This window comes from Erythranthe guttata, chromosome 14 (genome assembly GCF_056151865.1).
Source record: "Erythranthe guttata isolate IM_541 chromosome 14, IM_541, whole genome shotgun sequence".
NCBI classification, from domain to species: Eukaryota; Viridiplantae; Streptophyta; class Magnoliopsida; order Lamiales; family Phrymaceae; genus Erythranthe; species Erythranthe guttata.
Window position 1 is genome coordinate 7,538,546 of NC_142546.1, and position 20,954 is coordinate 7,559,499.

Genomic DNA, 20,954 nt, shown 5'->3' on the forward strand with positions numbered 1-20,954 from the left:
TTTCTTTGAATTTCTGTGCTCTTTAATATTTCTCAAGAGTCTTTCTCGGCACTTATTAATCGAACTCGTTTATATTATCGAAACTCGTACCAAATGAGATGCGGGTTCGGGATTTTGCCCAAACCCCACGCCTCAAAACAAACGCAAAAAATAAATAATAATAATTTATAAATTTAGAGAGTTTACTTTGATGAATAAACCAAACCCTGAAATAATAGTTCTATAAAAGCCATCACAATCACAACATTGCCAAATAAAAGGGTAACAATCATAATAATAATAAACAAAAAAAAAAAGAAAAAAGTAAAGAAATAATAAAATTCAATACAAGTTAATAAGAAAAATCTCATACCATCACACTACAAGAAAATAAGCTCAGATTCAATTCTATGTACCCCTTCTTTTTCCTCCGAAAAAAAAAAAAAAAACTAACTCCCGAAAAATGAAGTCGCAGACATCGATTTGGTGCGCATGCAAAGAGATCGGAATCTTTCTTGTGTGCTCTTACATGAATAGAGGCAAGGATAGAATCACAGCTGACGTGGCAAGAAATAGAAACTCGATCGAGACAGTGAGTGACGAAGAACCGGAACTGCCGGAGCCGGTGGGTCCCGAAGCCGGAGAAACTTCATTAGCTCCAACGGGCTCAGTTGATGGGCCCGCAACTGAGCTCGGAGATACAGCCAATGGAGAGAGAGCTGTAGAAGAACATAAAGTGTATATATATGGCATGTGTTAGAAAAGGATTGTGCAAGCATATTAAAAACATCATGACCAATAACAAAATTAAGTTTTCATTTAGATTCGAGATCGAGATTTGACACAACAAAATACAAATAGATAACATTTGGAAAAATTGTAATTTGGTCCTTTACGTTGGTCTATTTAAGGTTTTAGTCCTCTATGTTGTCATATTTCGATTTTGGGTAAATTACGGCCACCCCTAAAGTAAGGTCAAATTACTAAAAAACCTTCAATGTTTGGGTAATTACAAGCACCCCCTCAACTATGAATATTCTCAAGTTTGTACCCATTTTATCCCATTTGAGCTCCACATTTTGAAACAAGATGATCGTAAGATGTGTTTATTGGCTTTTATATATCAAATTGTGATGCCTCAGAAACTGAAGTTTTGCACAAAACGAGTACAAACTAGAGAACATTTCACGGAATCTAGAATATTATGTTGAAATTGATACCATAAGTGTGAACGTGTAAGAAGATCTTCATAGTTGAGGTGCGTAGTTGTAATTACCCAAACAAGAGAGATTTTTTTGTATTTTGACCTTAGCTCGGGGTGGTTGTAATTTACACCAATTTTAAATACAATAAATAACTTTGCAAATTCCTTGTCTAACTTAATTTTGATAGAATTTTAATCATGTGAGATGGTGAGTTTATAAACAAAGTTAGAGGACCATTTATATTTTAATGCATACACACACACACACACACACACACACACATATATATATATATATATATATATATATATATATATATATATATATATATATATATATATATATATATATATATATATATATATAAAATAAAATTCAAAGATTGCATAAATATAATTAAATCTGTATTTATGTGTATGTACCTGGGGCAGCACCGGTATCAATGCTCACTGTTGAAGAAGAACAAAGAGGAAAAAAAATGGAAGATCAAAATCGGGTTATACATATATATATATGAGAAAAATATAGTTTTCATCCCTAAGTTTGCATCTTTTTCCATTTTGGTCCATTATAATCACAAAAAGCACATTCAGTCCTTCATGTTTAAAAAATGCAAGTCATTTTCGTGAAATTTCCGTTAAAACTAACATACTTAAAAGTGTGTGCCCATCGCTACCTTAACTGACGGACTAACGGTAAATTGATGGAGAGAACCAAAAGTAGGGATGGCAATTTGACCCGCCCCGACCCGAAATTTTCGGGTATTACCCGACCCGAAAAATAATGGGGCGGGTATGGGGATTGAAATTTTTTTTTGACCGGGTATGGGTACGGGGATGAGGTTGCCTATACCCGCCCCGTAGACCCGCCCCGCATTATTTATATATATAATATATATTTTTTAATTATTATATTAAATATAATATAATTAAATATATTAAAGAGAGAGAGAAAAAAAAGGAATGAAGAGAGAGAGAGAGGTGGGAAAGAAACATACGGCCGCAGTTGGAGACGGAGGGGGAGGACACGTGGCAGGCGGTGGGGAGGGTGAGGGCTTTGGTGACGTTGAGCGTGACACCCAACTGTGCGCTGTTTCTGAATGCCTCGCAGATGCACTCTGCGTCTGTTTTCAGTACTGTTTTAAGCCCGGAGCAGCACGTTCCCTCCGGCGTCTTCGCCGTGCTCCCCTCCGTCACGAACGACAGGCAGTCCGCCATGTTCAGCACCAGGCTCGAGCAGTCCACCGCCGGCGCCGCCGCCGTATTCGCCGCCCGACCCACCGATGCTGACACGGCGAACACCAGCCACAGCAGCGGAATCCTCAATCCCAACAACACACCCATTTATGATTTATATATATGTATGTATGTATACACGCAGAAATGGATATACAGAGAAATGGTGGCAGAATTTGATGAAATATAACAAGAGGTTGTATATATATATATATAGGAAAATATACACTTTTCATCCCTAAAGTTTGTACCAATTTCACATTTGGTCCCTCATGTTCCAACAATTGAACTTATGGTCATTTTCGTCATTTTACTGTTAACTCTCAGTGATGGGCACACACTTGATTCCGTTAGTAATAACGGAAAATTGACGGAATTGACTAAAAGTGTTGAATTTCTGAAACATGAGGGACTAAATGTGTTTTTTGTAAACACGAGGGACCAAATGTGGAATAATTGCAAACTTGAGGGATGAAAAATTTATTTTTCCCTATATATATATAGTCTCCTCTAATTTTGATAATTAAAAATAAAATAAAAATAAAGATATTTGAAAATTTGAAAATCCAAGGATTTAAAAATTAATTTGTGGGATTTTAGTGGTGGTAATGATTTTGTAATTCTCCTTTATTACATTTACATGCTGGTTGTCTGTTGCCATGTTGTTGTAGAGGTGATCATTTTTATTTTTTTTATTATTATTATTATTATTATTATTATTATTATATTTTCTTAGGGCAATTTTGAAATTATGAATGTTTTGTTGAAGCATGCAATATAAATCATGAGTAAGATTTGATTTATATATTTTAATACATTTAAACTGCTTTCTGAAAGAAAAAAATCACTTATCATAACGCCCATAATCACTTTTGAAATGGGAAAGAAAAAGGCTAATTTGCAGGTTCACAATGATTGGTTAGCTTAAATCTCTTTACCCCACGCGACCAACTTTCTTCTCGGCGCAACTTTAACTTTGAGCTTCTAGCTTTTCAAATTGGTCAAAATTAAGCCTTTTTGTGGGTGCATTTCAAATATATATATATATATATATATATATATATATATATATATATATATATATATATATATATATATATATACATATATATATATATATATATATATTTAGCTTTTTTTTTTATAGAGTCACATTATATGAAATAATTTTTAAAAAAGGGCTTGGTATATTTGCTACGAGGTTTTTTACTAGTCACAACATGATTTTAATCATTTAAAACTTTTTTCCTTCAAAAATTCTCTCTAACCATCACAAACTCTTTCAAATATTCGAAAATCATCAAAACTCACGCCATTCAATCCATCACTTACGACTCTTGAGTACAGTGATTTTTAGTAACTTACTTCATTTCAATTAATTTATTTACAAATTAATTAACATATATAGATTTAAGTTTAGGTTTAGGAGTTCAAAAAAAAAAAGGTAAATTACAACCACCCTTGAGGTATGATCAATTTACGAAAAAATCCCTCTTGTTTGGATAATTACATTTATCCCCTCAACTATGATTTTTTTTTACACGTCCACCTTTATGGTGTCAAATTCAAAATAATCATCTAGATTTCATTGAATGTGCTCTACTTTTGTATTCGTTGTGTAAAAATGCAGTTTCTGATGCATCACAATCTGATATATACAAGCCAAAAAACACATATTATGATCATCTTGCTTCAAAATGTGGAGTTCGAATGGGATAAAACGGGTGCAAAAGTGATAATATTTCATATAATCTCGAAGATTACACTAAATTTGAAACCGCAAGGGTGGACGTGTAAGATGATTTATAGTTGAGGGGTGGTTGTAATTACCCAAACATGAGGGGGGTTTTTCATAATTTGATCATACCTCAGGGGGTGGTTGTAATTTACACAAAATATTATTGAATCTGACCTAGTTTTGTGTTATAGGGCACGGAAACCCCAAGAATTTGAAGTTTTTGTGCTCTAGGAGCACGAGAACTCAAAATTTAGAAAGTTTCGTGCTCTAGAGCACGAAAAAATTGATATTTTTTACAGTTTCATGCGACCAATAAAAATCCCGATACAATTAGCATTTCAGTTTAAAAAACGACTCCTTCAAATTATGTTCTCACATTCAAACTCTTTCCGATATTGCTGAAAATTAAATCAAATCAAATCAAAAACCTTCTTCCACGAGTCATAAGTTGGTTTCGAACAATAGACCTCGTATCAAATGAACAAAGTTGAAATTATTTGAGGTGGGAAATTCATTATTGGGTAAATTATACCCACATCCCTGAGGTATGCTTAAATAACTTTAAGGTTCCTATGGTATCGATAATTACACTCATCCCCTGAAACGTAGTTAGAAACTCTAATGGGATAATGCTTTGGATACGTTATTCCGATCAGGTTCTAACACACTATTACTTTTAGCTAGTGGTGGAGACAACATAAAGTTATGGGGTGACATGACTCCCCCAACATTTCTTAATCACCGATAGCTGTTTGTTGTCTCCACCATTTCCTGAAACCAATAGTCAGTTAGAACTCTATCGAAAGAATATAGCCAATACATTATCTCATTAGAGTTTCTAACTACGTTTCAGCGAGTGTAATTATCAATACCACAGGGACCTTAAAATTATATAAGCATAGTGAATGTAATTTACCCTTCATTATTTTTCTCAAATATGTGAATCTTTTTTTTTATCACATGAAAAGAGATGATTAGGTTATCCAGTATGGGTGATAGTTATGATTTATGAAAGTGGGCTTCACACATGACTATGTGACTGGAAACATAGGCTGGTGAAGGGCCCACCAAACCCACGCCGATCAACTTTCGGTGGCTATAGCCTACAAATTTGAGTGAAATTCTTTTTTTCTTTTTTCTTTTTTTTTTTTTTTTTTTTTAATATTTATACTTAGATTTAAAGGCAAATTACGGACACCACTAAAGTAATATTTCGAAAAATTCTCTCAGGTTTGGGTAGTTATAATTATACCCACAATTATGTATTGTTTTACACGTTCACACTTATTGTATCAAATTTACCCACTGGATGATGGGTTTTTTCGTAAGACAGTACATAGTTGGAGATTGTAATTATTCAAACATGAGGGAATTTTTTTCGTGAATTGACCTTAGGTTGATCGTAATTTGCCCTATATCTAATTTAGTTTTTGATATGAATGATTGGTTTTGAACTCTTCATATAAACATGACCAATTTTGTATCTGGTTGTAAGAGAAAGGTATATAATATTTAGTTTGAGGGTAGTTAAATAGTTTTGTTTGATAATAGATCAAGCTAAGATGAATTGATTTGACATCTACTATAGTAATATTTCTTTTATGTTATGGATTCTTGATATCGCCTCTTCTAAGTCTTGAATAATCACAATATAATTTCATAGAGCTTGTATAAATACATAAAATAAAATCCATCGTTAATTTCAATGTAGTGAAAATATTATCGCTCGCTCCCGTGGATGTAAATATATGTAGAAATTGTCCCGCAAGTGATGATCTAGCGATTGGAGCAAGTGAGTTTGTATCAATTGACCCAAGTTCGACTTTTCTTATCAGTGGTCGTTGGGTCAAACTTGTAACATATATGATTAGCCTAGTTGTTAAGTGTTTGAGCCCAATTAATGATCTTTAGTGATCTGGGCCATTCTCTAACAAATGTAGCCCAATTCAAGGAACCGGGCCCAACAGCAACTTAAGCCCATTGATCTGGTCAAACCCAATTTGGACCGTTCGTTGCGTGGTTTCAATCTCGGTCGTTCATCCCCAAACCCTAGCAGCTCATTCTGCTGCGCCGTTTCTCTCTTTTCCTCTTGTCCTCTTCTCTCTCTATAGTGTTTCGTCATCCATTGTCGTTTTCCGGCGACACCGTCGCATGTCTAGCCGGAAAATTGGTGTCTTTGCCGTCGCAGCACAATTAATGTTGAAGACCGTTGAATCTTCGTGTATATATACTGTGGTGAGAGAGAGACAAGTGTGACTTACCTTTTATTCAATCCGAGTGTTTTCTGTCATTAATACTCTTCTGTGAGTGATTAAGGAACTCTGAGTGAGCGAAATTGGGTTTGTGCTGAGTGGGGAGGGTGAGTTGGTAACTGAGTTGACTGTGCATGTGTTGATGAGTCAACTCAGTGTGAGTTTGGGGATAGATCTAGGGTTTTGGATCAGTGTTTGTTGTTTGGTGCTTGTTTCCGTTTTGGTGTTGCCACCAGACCATGCAGCTCTCGGCTTGAGCTATTTATCATTTTATCTCTCTCCCTCTTTCTTTGGTTCTACGGATCTATGGCTGAATCTAAAGGAAGATGTACCTAACAATTCGTACTCACATAATTAAAAAACCCTAACTCTCTCTTTTAACCTTAATCGTCAGCCGGCCGTAGACACGCACAAAAATCCGCAGTCAGTCACTCATAATTATCAAAGCTTATCCGAAAATGAAACCATCTAGATCTGGAAACCACAGTAACTATCGCCCCTCATACCGCCATAACCACCCCTCGCAGTAACCGCGACCATAACCGCCTCACCATATCCACACCTTTCACACATTCTAGATTAGTGATGAGGGGCATCATTTAGATTTAATTTCATAATTTTGTAGATTGATTCTTGTTTGTTCTTCGGCTACTTTATTAGTATTATGTTATTTTGGTATTATTAGTGTTCTTGTAGGTAAATGAATGAATAACAACTAACAACTTTCATATTTTATGAGATAGGGATTCAAACGAGGTCAAAATAAGGGTTAAAGTTTGAAACTGGGTGCTGGTCTATCATTTTTAACCGCGGTATCGCTTTATTATTTGAAAAGGCGATACATGCACAAATACACTTGCTTGTAAGAATATTTACGCAATAAATTTTGGCGTTGTTTGCACGGGAGCACAGTTAAACAAGCGATATTAGAATTATCATACCTCGAATCATCGAGAATTTTTCATAATTTATTTCGGAGAATTATACTGTCAGTTTTAAGAAAGATTGAAGAAAATATTAAAGACAAGTACATAAATTCACAGAAACAACATCAAAAGAACAAACCCAAGTGGAAATTATATTGAATTAATAAGACAATCCCAAACTCAAACACATCATCCACCAACACAACCGTGGAGAGATTCCGAAAATAAATAAAATAATACTAATAAAAAAAAATGAATTGACAAAGATATTAAAAAAGAAACAAGAAAATGCACGCAAAGGTAAAACGTATAGATGTTAGAAGTAGATTCTCAACACTATAGCATGCTTTACGATCAAATTTAGATGATTTTTTCCACACTTGAAAACAAAAATGTATCGATGAATCTTGATGGATTTTCGGGCCGAAGAAATGGACCTCTCAAGGCTCCAGTTTGGGAGACAAAGTCGAGATAGCGTCTGCAACAGTGAGGAAAATCTTGTCTTCTCCGACTTTGCTGGCAAATTCTGACGCATGTAGTTTGTCCAATACAGTCTGCCCCGGATTTGCAAGAACAAGCTGATTCATAGAAGGTTTGTGTTACATGCAGGGATTAATTAACCTAATTCATTAATTAATTTGATCTTACCGTTTATTAATTTGGCGCACGAGCACACACCCACATGGGTGTGTGTGTTTATAAGAAAAAAACATGCAAAATTAAATTCACCTGTATGTCTCTCTTTTGAATACTTTTTTGCAGCTCTTCCAAGGAATGAATCCCACTAGTATCTATATCTGTCACAGCTGATCACAAGAAATAAAAATATAAAAATTAGGATAATTTTTTTATTTATTTTATTCCATGTGGGAAAAAAACGAAAAGACGAGTGGAGAATCACTTACGAGACATTTCGACAATCAAATACTGGATTCTTGACTGGTCATTCTCTTTATGGTTTTCCTCTTCATCACTCAACAACCTCAGTAACCTTGAAAAAACAATTATTGTAAGAGATCAGGAATTAATAGAAATACATTGGGATGTAAATGAAGTTAACAAATTAAATTAAAACAATATATATAAATAAATAAGTAAATACCTCTCCCTAATGTAATTGGAGTTGGAAAAATAGATTGCAGAGTCGACTCTGACAATGAGAGCACCAGGAACTTTAGTTGCCTCTGGATATTGCTGAGTGTTCCTATAAACCGTAGTCCTCGGTATTTTACCAAGAACCGCAGTTCTTGGACGTGTCACTTGCAGAAGAATCTTAGCAAACGATAATGCCACCTGTCGTTTATTTGTCTCAAGAATCATTTTTCGGAACATAAAAAAAAATTTGTATGAAAAAAAGAAATTGATCATTTATTTCTGTACCGAGATGAGAAGGCCAATTTCGATGGAGATGAAAATGACACCAAAGAAGGCACCCATGCAAGCAACAAAGTCGAATTTATCGATCTTCCATATAAGTTTCATAGCTTTGTAATCGAATAATCCAACAACAGCAGATATAATGATGGCAGCAAGAATAGCGTTGGGTGTGTATTTGAACAAGGGTGTGATCACCAGCAACGTTAGTAAGACAACTATCGACATTACTATGTTCGACACAGCTGTGTTGCATCCCGCCATGTAGTTCACAGCCGATCTCGAGAAAGATCCTGTTACAAAAAGAAAATTCAAATTTAAAATCGAGGATTATATATATGATAATTAATGTGTTAGACGATTACGAAACAAACCTGTGGCAACATAACAAGAAGTCATAGAGCCGACAATGTTCATTGTGCCTAATGCCACCATTTCTTTGTTCCCATCTAAGTGATAGTCTTTCAATGCTGCAAATGTTCGACCAATTGCTACTGCTTCCTGTTTTACGTTATATATATATAAATATATGTTATAAGTACTCAGAAAATTAAACAAGTTCCTGTATGAAGATTTTCTTGGCTTACGGTTAGTGCAACTAAGCCTGCGATAGCGCCAATTCTGAAACCGGTCATGACATAGCTGCCGGTGAAGTGGATTTGATCGAGAGACGGAGGGGGTAGGCCTCTTTCAATATGGCGGACCTTCGTATAAGATAAAACGATTTATAAATTAGTTTTTATTTTATTTATAATCACTAGTTCTGAAGAAAGTAAGCAAATGCGTACGATTTGGACTCCTTTCTTGTCTGCACGGGTGATGAAAACGCAGAACGTTGCTATGATAACAGACAGCAATGGAGCTATCGCAGGAACCCAAAATAGTTTCTTGTTCCTTTTTCCCTGATCCAACAAAACTTATTAGTATATATATATATATATATATATATATATATATATATAAGACAAGTTAGTTAGGCTTCTTACAATATACTTGGTAAGGAGCAGAAAAGCCAAGAATGTGATTCCTATGACACAAGTCTCCCAATTCCACTGTAATAATAATAAAACATAAGAGAAACATTTAACTAATTAGCTTCATAATCTTATTAGGTTTACTAATGATGTAAGAAGATTGTAATTGGTTGATCTAATTACCCCATGATGAACATTAGTCCAAACGGAACGCATAACAGAAACTATGTCGGTTTTCTTGGTAAAAGTCTTTACACCGAGCAACCCCTTCAGCTGTTGAAGGCCGATAGTTATGGCCGCTCCTGCCATAAATCCCACAATCGCCGCGTGAGAAAGAAAGTCGATCAAGAAACCCAACCTGAAAACAAAAAAAAGACAAAAAAGTCCTTTGTTGTTGAATTAAATCTTTGATGATATTAAGAATCTTTTTCTTTTCTTTTTACAAAAAGAGGAAAAATATAAACCTGAAGAAACCGAGAGTAAACTGAATGATCCCAGCAAAGAAAGTAGCCGTAAAGGCAAGTTTCTGATACTCGACTTTGTGTTTGGGATCGATTTCCTTTTGAAGCAAACTTCCAAGCAACAGAGAAACCACAGCCACCGGTCCGATGGCTATATCTCTCGAACTTCCCATTGCTGCATAAATCAATGGCGGAACAAAACTACTGTCTGCAAATTCCAAAAAATGAAAAGGTATTATTAGTATTTTTTTTTCAAGACACTAAAACAAAGGACGATCCATGTTTGTCTTATTTTTAATGAAACTTACATAGGCCAAACTGGGGATCCATGTTGGCAAGCTTTGCATATGCAATATCCTAATGCAATAGCAAACAAAAGAAAATCGAATATTGTTTAGAAACTATATATCAAACGTAATTAAACGAATTTGTCTAATTTATCTTTTTCGAATATTATTGATTAATTCACCTGAGGTATGCATAGACTTGCAATGGTGAGCCCGGCTATGAGATCACCTCTGAACAAGTGGAGTTTGTAGCGTTTAGCCCAATCAAGAATCGGGAAAACGCCTTGTATAGCAAGTAACAGTTTTCTCGATTTCGATTGGTCCTTGAAATGTTTAAGAGGTTCATCATGGAAGAAAGTCTCCTTCAACGTAAACTTGATCTCCTTCAAGAGCCCTTGCTTAGGTGGCACCCCCACCTTGTGAACGTAAGACCCGTCATTATTGCCTTCACTTGTACCGCCACCCTCGTCTCCAACACGTACCATCTTGGCCGGAAAATGCAATCACCTATGTGATAAAAACAAAAAAAAAAAAAAAAAAAACAGATTGTACATCAATATATTATATGATAAAGACATATATATATATATATATACCTTAAAGTTAACTAACAAAAATATGAAATAACCCTTGATTGTTCTTGAATGTTTATGATTTCCGTTTTTCCGTTACTATAAATACAAAAAGAAACTGGTAGTGAAGGTAGATAAAGGGCAATGGGGAGTACCTAGTGTGCAGAAATATATTATATTCTCTCAGAATGTGATAGATTGTAGCTTAAACTTAAGCGCTTATATAAGCTGCAAGAATCTAAAGTCAACTGTATATAAAATTAAAGCTTACATACGAAAAGTGAACCTAGATCACATACAAACTACATTCAGCTTTTGCCTTAAAATGACAGTTGTGGATTTATTATTAGTCGACAACAGATTATCCTAAAGAATGAATGATTGAATATTGTACATAAAAATAAGAGATTAACGAGTTGACTTTTAGCTAAAAGTCCACTACGTATCTTTCTCTAACTGAACATTAGTATTAACAATTAATTGTTCAATTGAAAAAGAAAAAAAAAAACACAATTTCTAGCCGATTTAAGTGGGGGTTGGCCATTCGCGTTTACGAACGGTCATCGCATTTGAAAGATGGCAACTTATTAAATTCCAATAAGATATTATAGTTCGAGAAAATGATAAAGTAGCGATCAATAGATTAAAGTACTCGAACTCGACGAATATTCAAATAGGTTCATGTAAATCTGCCGTATTTGTTTCGATAATCGATATCAGGACAAGGTATTACACAATCATTAACATTATAAATCAAACTTTCGAATTGAAAATCAACATACAAATAGATAAAATATAGTTGTGAAATAAATCTGACCTTTTCCCTTGTGTATTGCATGGAATCCACTCGACCAGTTCTCCGATTTCATCATCTCAACATACAACTGGAGAATTTAATATTTCTAATAATTACATTAAAAAAAAAAAACAGATCAAATATTTTCAGACTAATTATCTATAGATAATCACATAATTGTTCGTCACAAAAAGAAATTAAAAAAAATGAAAACAAAATAAGCCAAGTAGGAATTGAGAGAAGAAGCTAACCTGATTTCCGTCCAGGTTCAATGAACTGGAATGCGTTGAATTTTCAAATTTATTTTTTTATTGTTTTGAAGCAAACAGCTGGAACAAGTGAGGATATGGGATTTGGGAACACGTCGAATTTGTTCATCAATGTTTTCTAGGGTTTCTGCAGCGTAGGAAGAAGGGGGGTGAAGACCCCCTTCGTCTTCTCTCTTATCGCTCACTGACATCTAAGTGGGAATTTAGTGTGTAATTAACCAGAACAGGTTACTTCGTTGGGTGGTTGTTCCAAATTTTCAAAATTTAAAGGGCAAATTTCATTTTTCCCACCAAATACTTTGGTTCGATATCGATTTACTTCTTCTACTCTTAATTGTCTCAACGTGGCTCTCGCTGTTAGTTGTCAAATATTTAACATTAATACCGTTTGGTCTAAACTCTGAAATTACAAAATATCACACCTCCCGGTTTAAATAATTATTTGGAGGGTAAATTACAACCACTCCTAAGGTATGGTCAAATTATGAAGAAAAAAAAACCCTCTTGTTTAGATAATTACATCTACCCCTCAACTATGAATCTTCTTACACCTCCACCTTTATGGTTTCAAATTCAACATAATCATCTAGATTTCGTAGAATGTGCTATAGTTTGTACTCGTTTTTGTATATAAATACAGTTTCTGATGCACCAAAATTTGTTATATATACAAGTCAAAAAACACATCTTATGATCATCTTGCTTCAAAATGTGGAGCTCGAATGGGATAAAATGGATACAAAAGTGATAATATTATATATAATCTAAAAGATTCCACTAATTTTGAAACCACAAGGGTGGACGTGTAAGAAGATTTATAGTTGAGGGGTGGTTGTAATTACTCAAACAAGAGGGAGGTTTCGTAATTTGATCATACCACAGGGGTGGTTGTAATTTACTCTTATTAAGAAAACAAAAAAAATAAATAAAATTAAAAATCACAAGTCCACAAGAGCAACTGGTTTTGCCATTGGGTTTCCCCAAAAGACCTCATACCAATAGAGTTGTTATCCCTTCTTTATAAAGGAGTGATATTTCTCATGTTTTGTTTGCACCTCAATACTAGTCAAATTTATGTGTTTAATATAATTTGCAAGCTAATATACAAGAGTGTAGATTTATCCAATAAATCTTTACGGTTGATTGCGAGGCGGAATCCTCGGATCCATTTCACACACAATTTTAGTAGAATAGGGGGACAAATAACTAAAGGACGAAATCATCCACGTGGATATCACCATCTAAAATATTTATAGATGGATTTTGTTATTCTGATTGGCTAGAAATATGTCCAATGGAGTCTCAAGATTTGATCTCCAGATTTCACTTATCCTACCTGTCTGCTGCTCCCACATTTGATCTCCTTCAACAAGTAAACCAAACCTTCTTTTAAACAGCAATTAACTGACTGAATTTTATAAGATAACTTCTTATCTACCTTGAGAGAGAGAGAGAGAGAGAGAGAGAGAGAGATGGCCTCTACATCAGCTGCATTGCTAAATGGCTTGGGCTCTACCTTCTTGACAGGTGGCAAGAAAAGCCAATCCCTCCTCTCAGCCACCATCGCCGCCAGAACTGGCGGCGCCGCATCTCCAAAGAGGCTCATAGTGGCGGCTGCCGCCACCAAGAAGTCTTGGATTCCGGCCGTTAAAGGCGGCGGCAACTTACTCGACCCCGAATGGCTCGACGGCTCGTAAGTCGTCCCCCACTTCTCGCTCTGTATATGTGTGTGTTACTTGTAGATTTTTCTGTTTCTTTTTTTGGTAGTGTTTTATTTATTTATTTATTTTTTTAAATTTTATAGTCTCCCCGGGGACTTCGGTTTCGACCCGTTGGGCCTAGGAAAGGACCCGTCATTCTTGAAATGGTACAGAGAGGCGGAGCTCATCCACGGCCGGTGGGCCATGGCTGCAGTCCTAGGCATATTCGTGGGCCAGGCCTACACTGGAATCCCGTGGTTCGAGGTGGGGGCCGCCCCGGGGGCGGTGGCCCCCTTCTCGTTCGGATCCTTGCTCGGGACCCAGCTGTTCCTGATGGGCTGGGTCGAGAGCAAGAGATGGGTCGATTTCTTCAACCCGGAATCTCAATCGGTTGAGTGGGCCACACCGTGGTCGAGAACCGCGGAGAACTTTGCCAACTTCACGGGCGAACAGGGTTACCCGGGCGGGAAATTCTTCGACCCGTTAGGGTTTGCGGGCACATTGAAGGACGGGGTTTATTTGCCCGATGAAGAGAAGCTCGAGAGATTGAAGCTTGCGGAAATCAAGCATGCGAGGACGGCTATGTTGGCTATGCTTATCTTTTATTTCGAGGCCGGGCAAGGGAAAACGCCCCTCGGAGCACTCGGCTTGTAAAAAATCTCGTCGACATATTCTTTTGTATAAAGAAACATTTCCAATGTAAAGAGTTCAGTTAGTGCACTAGCGATTGTGTCGCTTCGAACCTCGTGCCCGAGGTTGAATCTACTATTACGCAAACTACGACCTCTACGCAATATCGAGCATCAAATGTATTTATCGAATGAAAAACTAATACACAAAACCGAAAAAAAAAAGTTCATTTTTGAAAGCTAATAAAAACAAATAGACAAAGATTTCATTGTACTCTCAGTCTCAGCTGACAAAATCTTCCAAGAGTTTCTTGTTTTTCTTACCACAAAGTAAAACTCATAGCTGTCCTAGAATATCCCTCTTGTTTGAATCACTATATCACTCATCAAACTCCCCTCTTTACACAATTCATACACAAATATTAAAAAAAAAAAAAAAAAAAGAAACTCCGAAAAAAGATGTCTCACTCCAATTTAATTTGTTCATCTTCCTAATTCTCATGTCCCTTTTGCTTCTAAACAAACGAGCCGTATCCGAAGACGATTCCGTCGGCTTCCACGGATATGAGAGGGACGCCCTTTTGAGACTAAAGGCAGGTTTCAATAACGCGTTTCTCGATGGAAATTGGACGGGAATCATGTGCTACATGAACGAGCCGCCTTACTGGCACGGCGTCCAGTGTCTGAACGGCCGCGTCAGTGGCGTAACCCTAGAAAAAATGGGTCTCGTCGGTGAAATTAAAGTAGATTCGCTCTTCAATCTCACCGAGCTAACCACTCTCACCTTCAAGAATAACTCCATATCCGGAAATATGATGGACTTCACGTATAGCCGGAAGTTGATAAACATCGACTTATCGGGCAATAATTTCGTCGGGGAAATTCCTTCGTCACTTTTGAACCTCGATTCTCTTGAATCTCTCAATCTTGAAAACAACAAGTTAACCGGTCCAATCCCGGAATTAAATCAATCCACCCTACAATCATTCAATGTCTCTAACAACAATCTCTCCGGTGAAGTACCGGAAACCAAAACCCTTCAGTCGTTCGGTCTTTCGTCTTACTTAGGTAACGAAAACCTATGTGGGCCACCAACTCCTACACTCTGCACCACCTTGCGTGAATCCAACGGCGACGAAAATCCGGGCAAGAAAAGCAAAAACAACGAGCTTTTCGCGGCGGTTATAGTGGTGGTGGACGTGGTTGTGCTAGTGGTGATTCTCTTCCTACTCATCATATACTACAAAAAGTACAAGAAACTCAAAACCGAAATTCAGACAAGAAACAACAACAACGTACCTCTAAACGACGAGCACGACAGCACGATAATCGAACGGTCGAATGACAAAAGTGCCCTTGACGGAGGAGAGAGGGGGAAGCTCGTGTTTCTGGAGAATAATAATAGCAATAACGGGGCGATATTCGAGCTCGATGACTTGTTGAAAGCGTCGGCCGAAGGATTGGGGAATGGCAATTTCGGGAATTGCTATAAGGCTATGCTTGCGATCGGGGAGGTCGTCGTTGTGAAAAAGCTGAGGGATTTGAAACCGATGAATGGTGACGAGTTTGTGAGAAAGGTGACAGAAATTGCTGAGCATAAGCATCCAAATTTGATGCCTCTTTTGGGGTATTACTATTCCAAGAATGAGAAGCTGTTTCTTTACAGATTCGCATCTTCCGGAAATTTGCATAATCGCCTTCACGGTAAATTTTTCGATTTTTGAACAATATTTCTCATTCCAAAAACTTTAGATTTTTCGATTCTGATTTCCAAAAAATTTAGATTTTCGGTTTATTTTTCGATTTCTTTTGGAACGGATATATAATACATATTAGATTCCGATTTCTGATCCAATTATGATTTCTGAAAACTCCGATTCTTTTCCGGAAGTTACATTTGTAGGATCAATATTATTATGTATCTTATGGGAAAATTACAGTTTTGATCCCCAAGTTTGCACCGATTTCACATTTCGTCATTCATGTTCAGAAAATAAATACAATTCGGCCCCTCATGTTTCAATAATTTAACATTTTTAGAAATTTCCGTCAATTTACCGTTAGTACGTTAGTTAAGGCAGCGATGGACACATGCTTGCTTCCATCAGTTTTAACAGAAATTTGACGGAATGAACTAAAAGTGTTGAATTATAAAATATGAAGGATCAAATGTATTTTTTGTAAACAAGTACATAAAATGTGTAATCAATGCAAACTTGAAAGATTAAAACTGTATTATTCCCTGTAATTTATAATTTATAGTACAGATTATTACTACATTACTAAAGAAATCAACTACCAAATTCCGCCGATTTTGATTCGAAAATCTTCGGGTTCGGAATAAGTTTTCTCGACTCCAATTTTCGAAATTCGATTTCTGATTTTCTCAAAATTCTTTTAATTTTTCTCGGAACGGAATTGCAACTATTTTTTCACTTTACGAAAAAATAATGACCTTTTTACCCCTAACTGTGTGTAAATCAAAATTGGAAAATTTTCATTGTGGAAGAATTTATTACCAAATGCTTGATCTGCAGGAGGAAGAGGAACAAGGGATCGGGTCCCCTTCCGGTGGAGCTCGCGGCTCGCCGCCGCCCGCGGCGTCGGAAGAGCCCTACAGCACCTGCATCTCAACTCCGGCCGATCACAAACCACCGCCCCCCACGGCAACCTTAAATCCTCAAACGTCCTCCTCGACGAGAACGACGAAACCCTAGTTTCCGACTACGGCCTCGCCGCCCTAATCGCGGCCCCAATTGCCGCCCAACGAATGGCCGCCTACAAATGCCCGGAATACCAGTCCCGCAAACGGATATCCGAAAAGTCGGACGTTTGGAGCTACGGCGGCCTGCTGCTGGAGCTCCTGACGGGGAGGATTCCGGCGCACTCGGCGGCGCCGGGGACGGAGGGGGTAGATCTCTGCAGCTGGGTCCACCGCGCGGTGAGGGAGGAGTGGACGGCGGAGATATTCGATGCGGAGATCGCGGTGCAGAGCGGGGCGAACAGCGGGATGCTGAGGCTGATGCAGATCGCCATGAAGTGCTGCGAGAAGTCGCCGGAGAAGCGGCCGGAGATAAGTCAGGTGGTGGCGGAGGTGGAGGAGATCAAGGGTGGCGGCAGGGATTCGGAAGAAGATGATGAGTATTCGTCATACTCGTCGTTTGATCGATCGGTGACGGATGATTCTTGGTCGGCAACTCCGTCACTGGTAATCGGAGATGCTCACAGATAACTATTTGTGGATATGGGTAGAAATTGATATATGAAAATCAGATGGATTAAATATGAATCATGACTTTTAAATAAAATCAAATTTGTTTCTTCACTAAAGAAACTAATTCAAATTTTGTCCCATGAAATTTCAAAAAATAAAAATTACGAATTGTAATTATATATATATATATATATGTTTTATACATTCTTTCTATATACATTCAAAAAAAAGGAAGGCTTACGAGGCGGCTCGTAAGTTCACAAACAATTAAAAAAAGAAAAGCTTGAGCTTGCGAGCTCGAGTTGAAATTGAAGTGTTTTTTTTGAGTCGGCTCATCGAGCTCACGAGTCAGCTTAACTCGTCTACCACCCCTACTGCCCTACATACATAATAAAATTGATATTCAAGATCTCGAACATCGATCTGCAAGAATATATTATCATATATGCACCGAAAAAACTTCATTAAACGCCAAATGTTATGAATTTGTAATGGACAATACAACTCATGAACATCTATGGTTTAAAATTAAAATCGAAACTCAAAGGCTGTATGTATACCCGACTCGAAGAAAATGAAAAAAAATCGACGAAGAAGACGGAAAGGGCAAATGTTCCAGAACAAATGAACACACATAGAGATAGAATTTATTGATGAAAAATATTAATCGAATTTTGGCGGGAATCCCAATTAAAGGCTCCGGCTGGAGTGTAAGGGGTATTATTGGAAATTACTAAGGTCTTGTGTATAGCGTAATTACGGTATTGCATTTAGACTCGCTGATATATATATTTTACTTTGAATCCAAAATATCTGCCGACTGACAAATTACCCGATCTGCAGCACAAATTCTCCGATGAGCTTATCTCTGCTGCAAGGCTACTCCTCCGCCGAAGAAGACGACGGCGACCAACTGTTGCTGCAAGAGGAACAGCTCTCCTCCGATGAAGAGGCGAACGACGCCGTTCCGAAGACTAGCCGTTCCTACAAACCCTTGACCGATCCCAATCCGCCGTCCTCTTCCTCCCTGCCTTCCGCTTTCGACGCCTTCTCCGAAGTAGTTACCCAATTTTTTTTATTCGTTCAATTGTTTTCTTCGGTTTGTTATTTCTAGGGTTTTGCAAAATAAAAAATCTTATATTTTTTTTTAATTTTTATTTTGGAGATTTCAGGACCGCCGCAGTTTCTGAACAACTCTGTGAAAGAAGATACGCCGAAAGAAGATGTGCATCGGTGGAGGCACGGTGGTCGGAGAAATCGTAAAGCAAAGAATAATTTACCTTCAGGTGATCTTTTTATTTTTCGCCTTTTTGAGTATTGGCATTTATGATTTATTTCTATGGAGTTCATCTTCATTTCAGTATTGGGGGTTGTTAATATTTTGCAGCAACCTAAATTTCGTCAGCTGTGATGTTAAGGAAGGTGAAAAAGCAATGTTGATGTTCACTTCTTAGTAGAATGATGATTGTTTTTTTTTTTAAATTAGAATCGATTGTATCTACCGTCTCCTGCATTTATAGCCCAATTTGCTTTTGGAGATTTTCCGAGATTTTAGTTCCAGATTTTTTTTACAAATTCCACAAAACATTGTCCAAGAGTTTTTCTCGTGGAAAGTGAATTAGATGAAAATTTAGAGATAGAAGGTCGAGTAAGTAACGAACAAATAGCTTAATTTCGACTCTGAAATCTTTGATGAAGGCCATTCAAACTAGAAATATTTGCTATCGATCTTCTTACTACTTTGTGGTCTTGTTGAATGTTGTATTTAAGTAAATTATAAGGAAAAGGACTGGGATAACAGCTAGCCTAATAGTTTAGATCCGTTTAGGATGGGTCTCTTTTATTATACTCTGATGAAGTCCGTTTTTCGCTTTTGTATTATTGTATTTGGTATTGATGTTATGAATTAAAAGAATATCGTGATTCTCTTGATGCTGTTGAAACTTGAGGTATACTCGAGTTTATTTTGTTTTTTTTTCTTCATCTTTCTTTCAATATTTTTATGGCATGGCCATCTCGTACTCATTTTGATAAAACTTGATCATCTAAGCTCGTTGCTGTTTTTGTCATATTCCAGCATGTGAAACCTGTTTGTCGGCGTCGATTCCATTGCAATGCATCTTCAAAATATACCCCATTTCACTTTCTTTTCGTGTTTTCTTATGCCAAAATTTTCATTTTCACACCTTTGCTTTTGACATAGTAGACCGCTTCACGTTTTGATCCGCGGGCTTCGTACAGAGTATTAGAGCAACTAGTTCTCTTCGGCCTTGTATATTTGATCCATTTCACCATTCCCCCTAATTTTAGGTATGGTATCCCATTAGGCTGGATTTGGAGCTAACGATTTCAAATCCGTAGTAACAAATCCATCTATCTTACTTGGATGGGATGATCAAATTTTAACTCTTAGTTGAACTAATTTTTGAGCTATACTGTAGAGGATCTGAAATAAATTGGATATTTCAGATCCTTCAATCCAAACAGAGCCTTATGAAAGTTGGATGAAAAAAATTGTATCTAATAATTTCAAAATAGAAACATAACAGTGTCTTGTAATGCAAAATTTTCTGTGGACTGGAGTCATGTTAAGATGTTCATTTCGTTTGAAAGTTATGTGTTTTTTGTAGGTGCTGTAGTCGAATCCAAGGCCCAATTAGTTGGAATCCACGAGAGAGTGAGAAGCGATATCGTAAGCAACGTTTCCAAAGACCAACCCAACGGTGCAAAACGTGTGGCTACAGCTGGAAGCCCTAATGCAGAAGATGCAGCTGAACTTTTAAGGTGCGTGTTTTTAATTCTTTTGTGGAACCAAATTAAGATTAGATGGTAGTTTAGTAAGTTAGTACACTTGTTTAATATATATATACAAAAACAACGGTGGTTTAGTAAGGTAGTACACTTGTTTAATATCTAAAAAAACAACGGTGTTTTACAGGATGTGTGTGAAATGTGGAATCCCGAAAACGTTCACTCATGGGAAAGGAATGGTTTGCCCAATGTGTGGGGACCGCCCACCTGTCGACTCGGATAAAGAATCTCTGAAGAAAAAGAGTTCGGCTGTCAAGGACAAGGAGAAGAGTAAGAGGATGAAGGGCCAATCATCACATGCCACGTGGAAAAGTGAAACGGAGATGCAACTCAGGCAGCAGTTTGATTAGAGAAAAACGAGGCTAGAGTTTTCGATGACCTCATCATGTATGTTTAGTTTTTTTGTTTTTTTTTTTTTTTTGAACTTTTAGAAATTGCGGATGGATCTGTGCTATAATTTGTTGTCACCTCTATTTGTATCTGTTACTTTGTTCGTTTATTCTCGTCGGTTTTGTGGCAAATTTGGAGTAAC

General features: G+C 37.0%; 5 protein-coding genes across 7 annotated transcripts; 3 read left to right on the forward strand and 2 right to left on the reverse strand.

Moving 5' to 3' along the window:
- Window positions 1–151: 151 nt before the first annotated feature.
- On the reverse strand, window positions 152–2,609 carry LOC105956142 (non-specific lipid transfer protein GPI-anchored 31). Its single transcript, XM_012979981.2, has 3 exons — window positions 2,182–2,609; window positions 1,607–1,633; window positions 152–698 (listed from the first exon to the last, which is right to left on the reverse strand). The coding sequence occupies exons 1-3, from the start codon at window positions 2,525–2,527 to the stop codon at window positions 505–507; spliced, it is 567 nt and encodes a 188-aa protein (XP_012835435.1). The 5' UTR covers window positions 2,528–2,609; the 3' UTR covers window positions 152–504.
- A 4,851-nt stretch (window positions 2,610–7,460) lies between these two features.
- On the reverse strand, window positions 7,461–12,422 carry LOC105956139 (sulfate transporter 1.3). 3 transcript variants are annotated; one of them, XM_012979976.2, is made up of 15 exons: window positions 12,051–12,422; window positions 11,821–11,905; window positions 10,614–10,938; window positions 10,453–10,501; window positions 10,148–10,352; window positions 9,867–10,041; window positions 9,696–9,761; window positions 9,498–9,611; window positions 9,297–9,413; window positions 9,084–9,210; window positions 8,716–9,002; window positions 8,438–8,628; window positions 8,241–8,326; window positions 8,065–8,141; window positions 7,461–7,913 (listed from the first exon to the last, which is right to left on the reverse strand). In XM_012979976.2, the coding sequence occupies exons 3-15, from the start codon at window positions 10,914–10,916 to the stop codon at window positions 7,776–7,778; spliced, it is 1,935 nt and encodes a 644-aa protein (XP_012835430.1). In that variant the 5' UTR covers window positions 10,917–10,938; window positions 11,821–11,905; window positions 12,051–12,422; the 3' UTR covers window positions 7,461–7,775. The 3 variants fall into 3 exon arrangements, with proteins under 3 accessions (XP_012835430.1, XP_012835431.1, XP_088670879.1); XM_012979977.2 differs by having other exon boundaries at window positions 11,821–11,887; window positions 12,051–12,306; XM_088814753.1 differs by lacking the exons at window positions 11,821–11,905; window positions 12,051–12,422 and adding an exon at window positions 11,159–11,300.
- Window positions 12,423–13,350: 928 nt separating this feature from the next.
- LOC105956140 (chlorophyll a-b binding protein CP24 10A, chloroplastic) lies at window positions 13,351–14,491 on the forward strand. Its single transcript, XM_088814754.1, has 2 exons — window positions 13,351–13,761; window positions 13,873–14,491. Exons 1-2 carry the CDS (start codon window positions 13,541–13,543, stop codon window positions 14,420–14,422), a joined length of 771 nt encoding a protein of 256 aa, XP_088670880.1. The 5' UTR covers window positions 13,351–13,540; the 3' UTR covers window positions 14,423–14,491.
- A 181-nt stretch (window positions 14,492–14,672) lies between these two features.
- Window positions 14,673–17,772, forward strand: LOC105956062 (pollen receptor-like kinase 2; the record flags this gene model as incomplete). Its single annotated transcript, XM_012979884.2, has 2 exons — window positions 14,673–16,101; window positions 16,935–17,772. Coding segments are annotated over 2 exons (2,124 nt in total), but the record flags the coding sequence as incomplete, so codon positions are not given.
- Window positions 17,773–18,394: 622 nt separating this feature from the next.
- On the forward strand, window positions 18,395–20,943 carry LOC105956136 (plant/protein). Its single transcript, XM_012979972.2, has 4 exons — window positions 18,395–18,668; window positions 18,777–18,897; window positions 20,242–20,395; window positions 20,550–20,943. The coding sequence occupies exons 1-4, from the start codon at window positions 18,468–18,470 to the stop codon at window positions 20,770–20,772; spliced, it is 699 nt and encodes a 232-aa protein (XP_012835426.2). The 5' UTR covers window positions 18,395–18,467; the 3' UTR covers window positions 20,773–20,943.
- The last annotated feature ends 11 nt before the right edge of the window (window positions 20,944–20,954 follow it).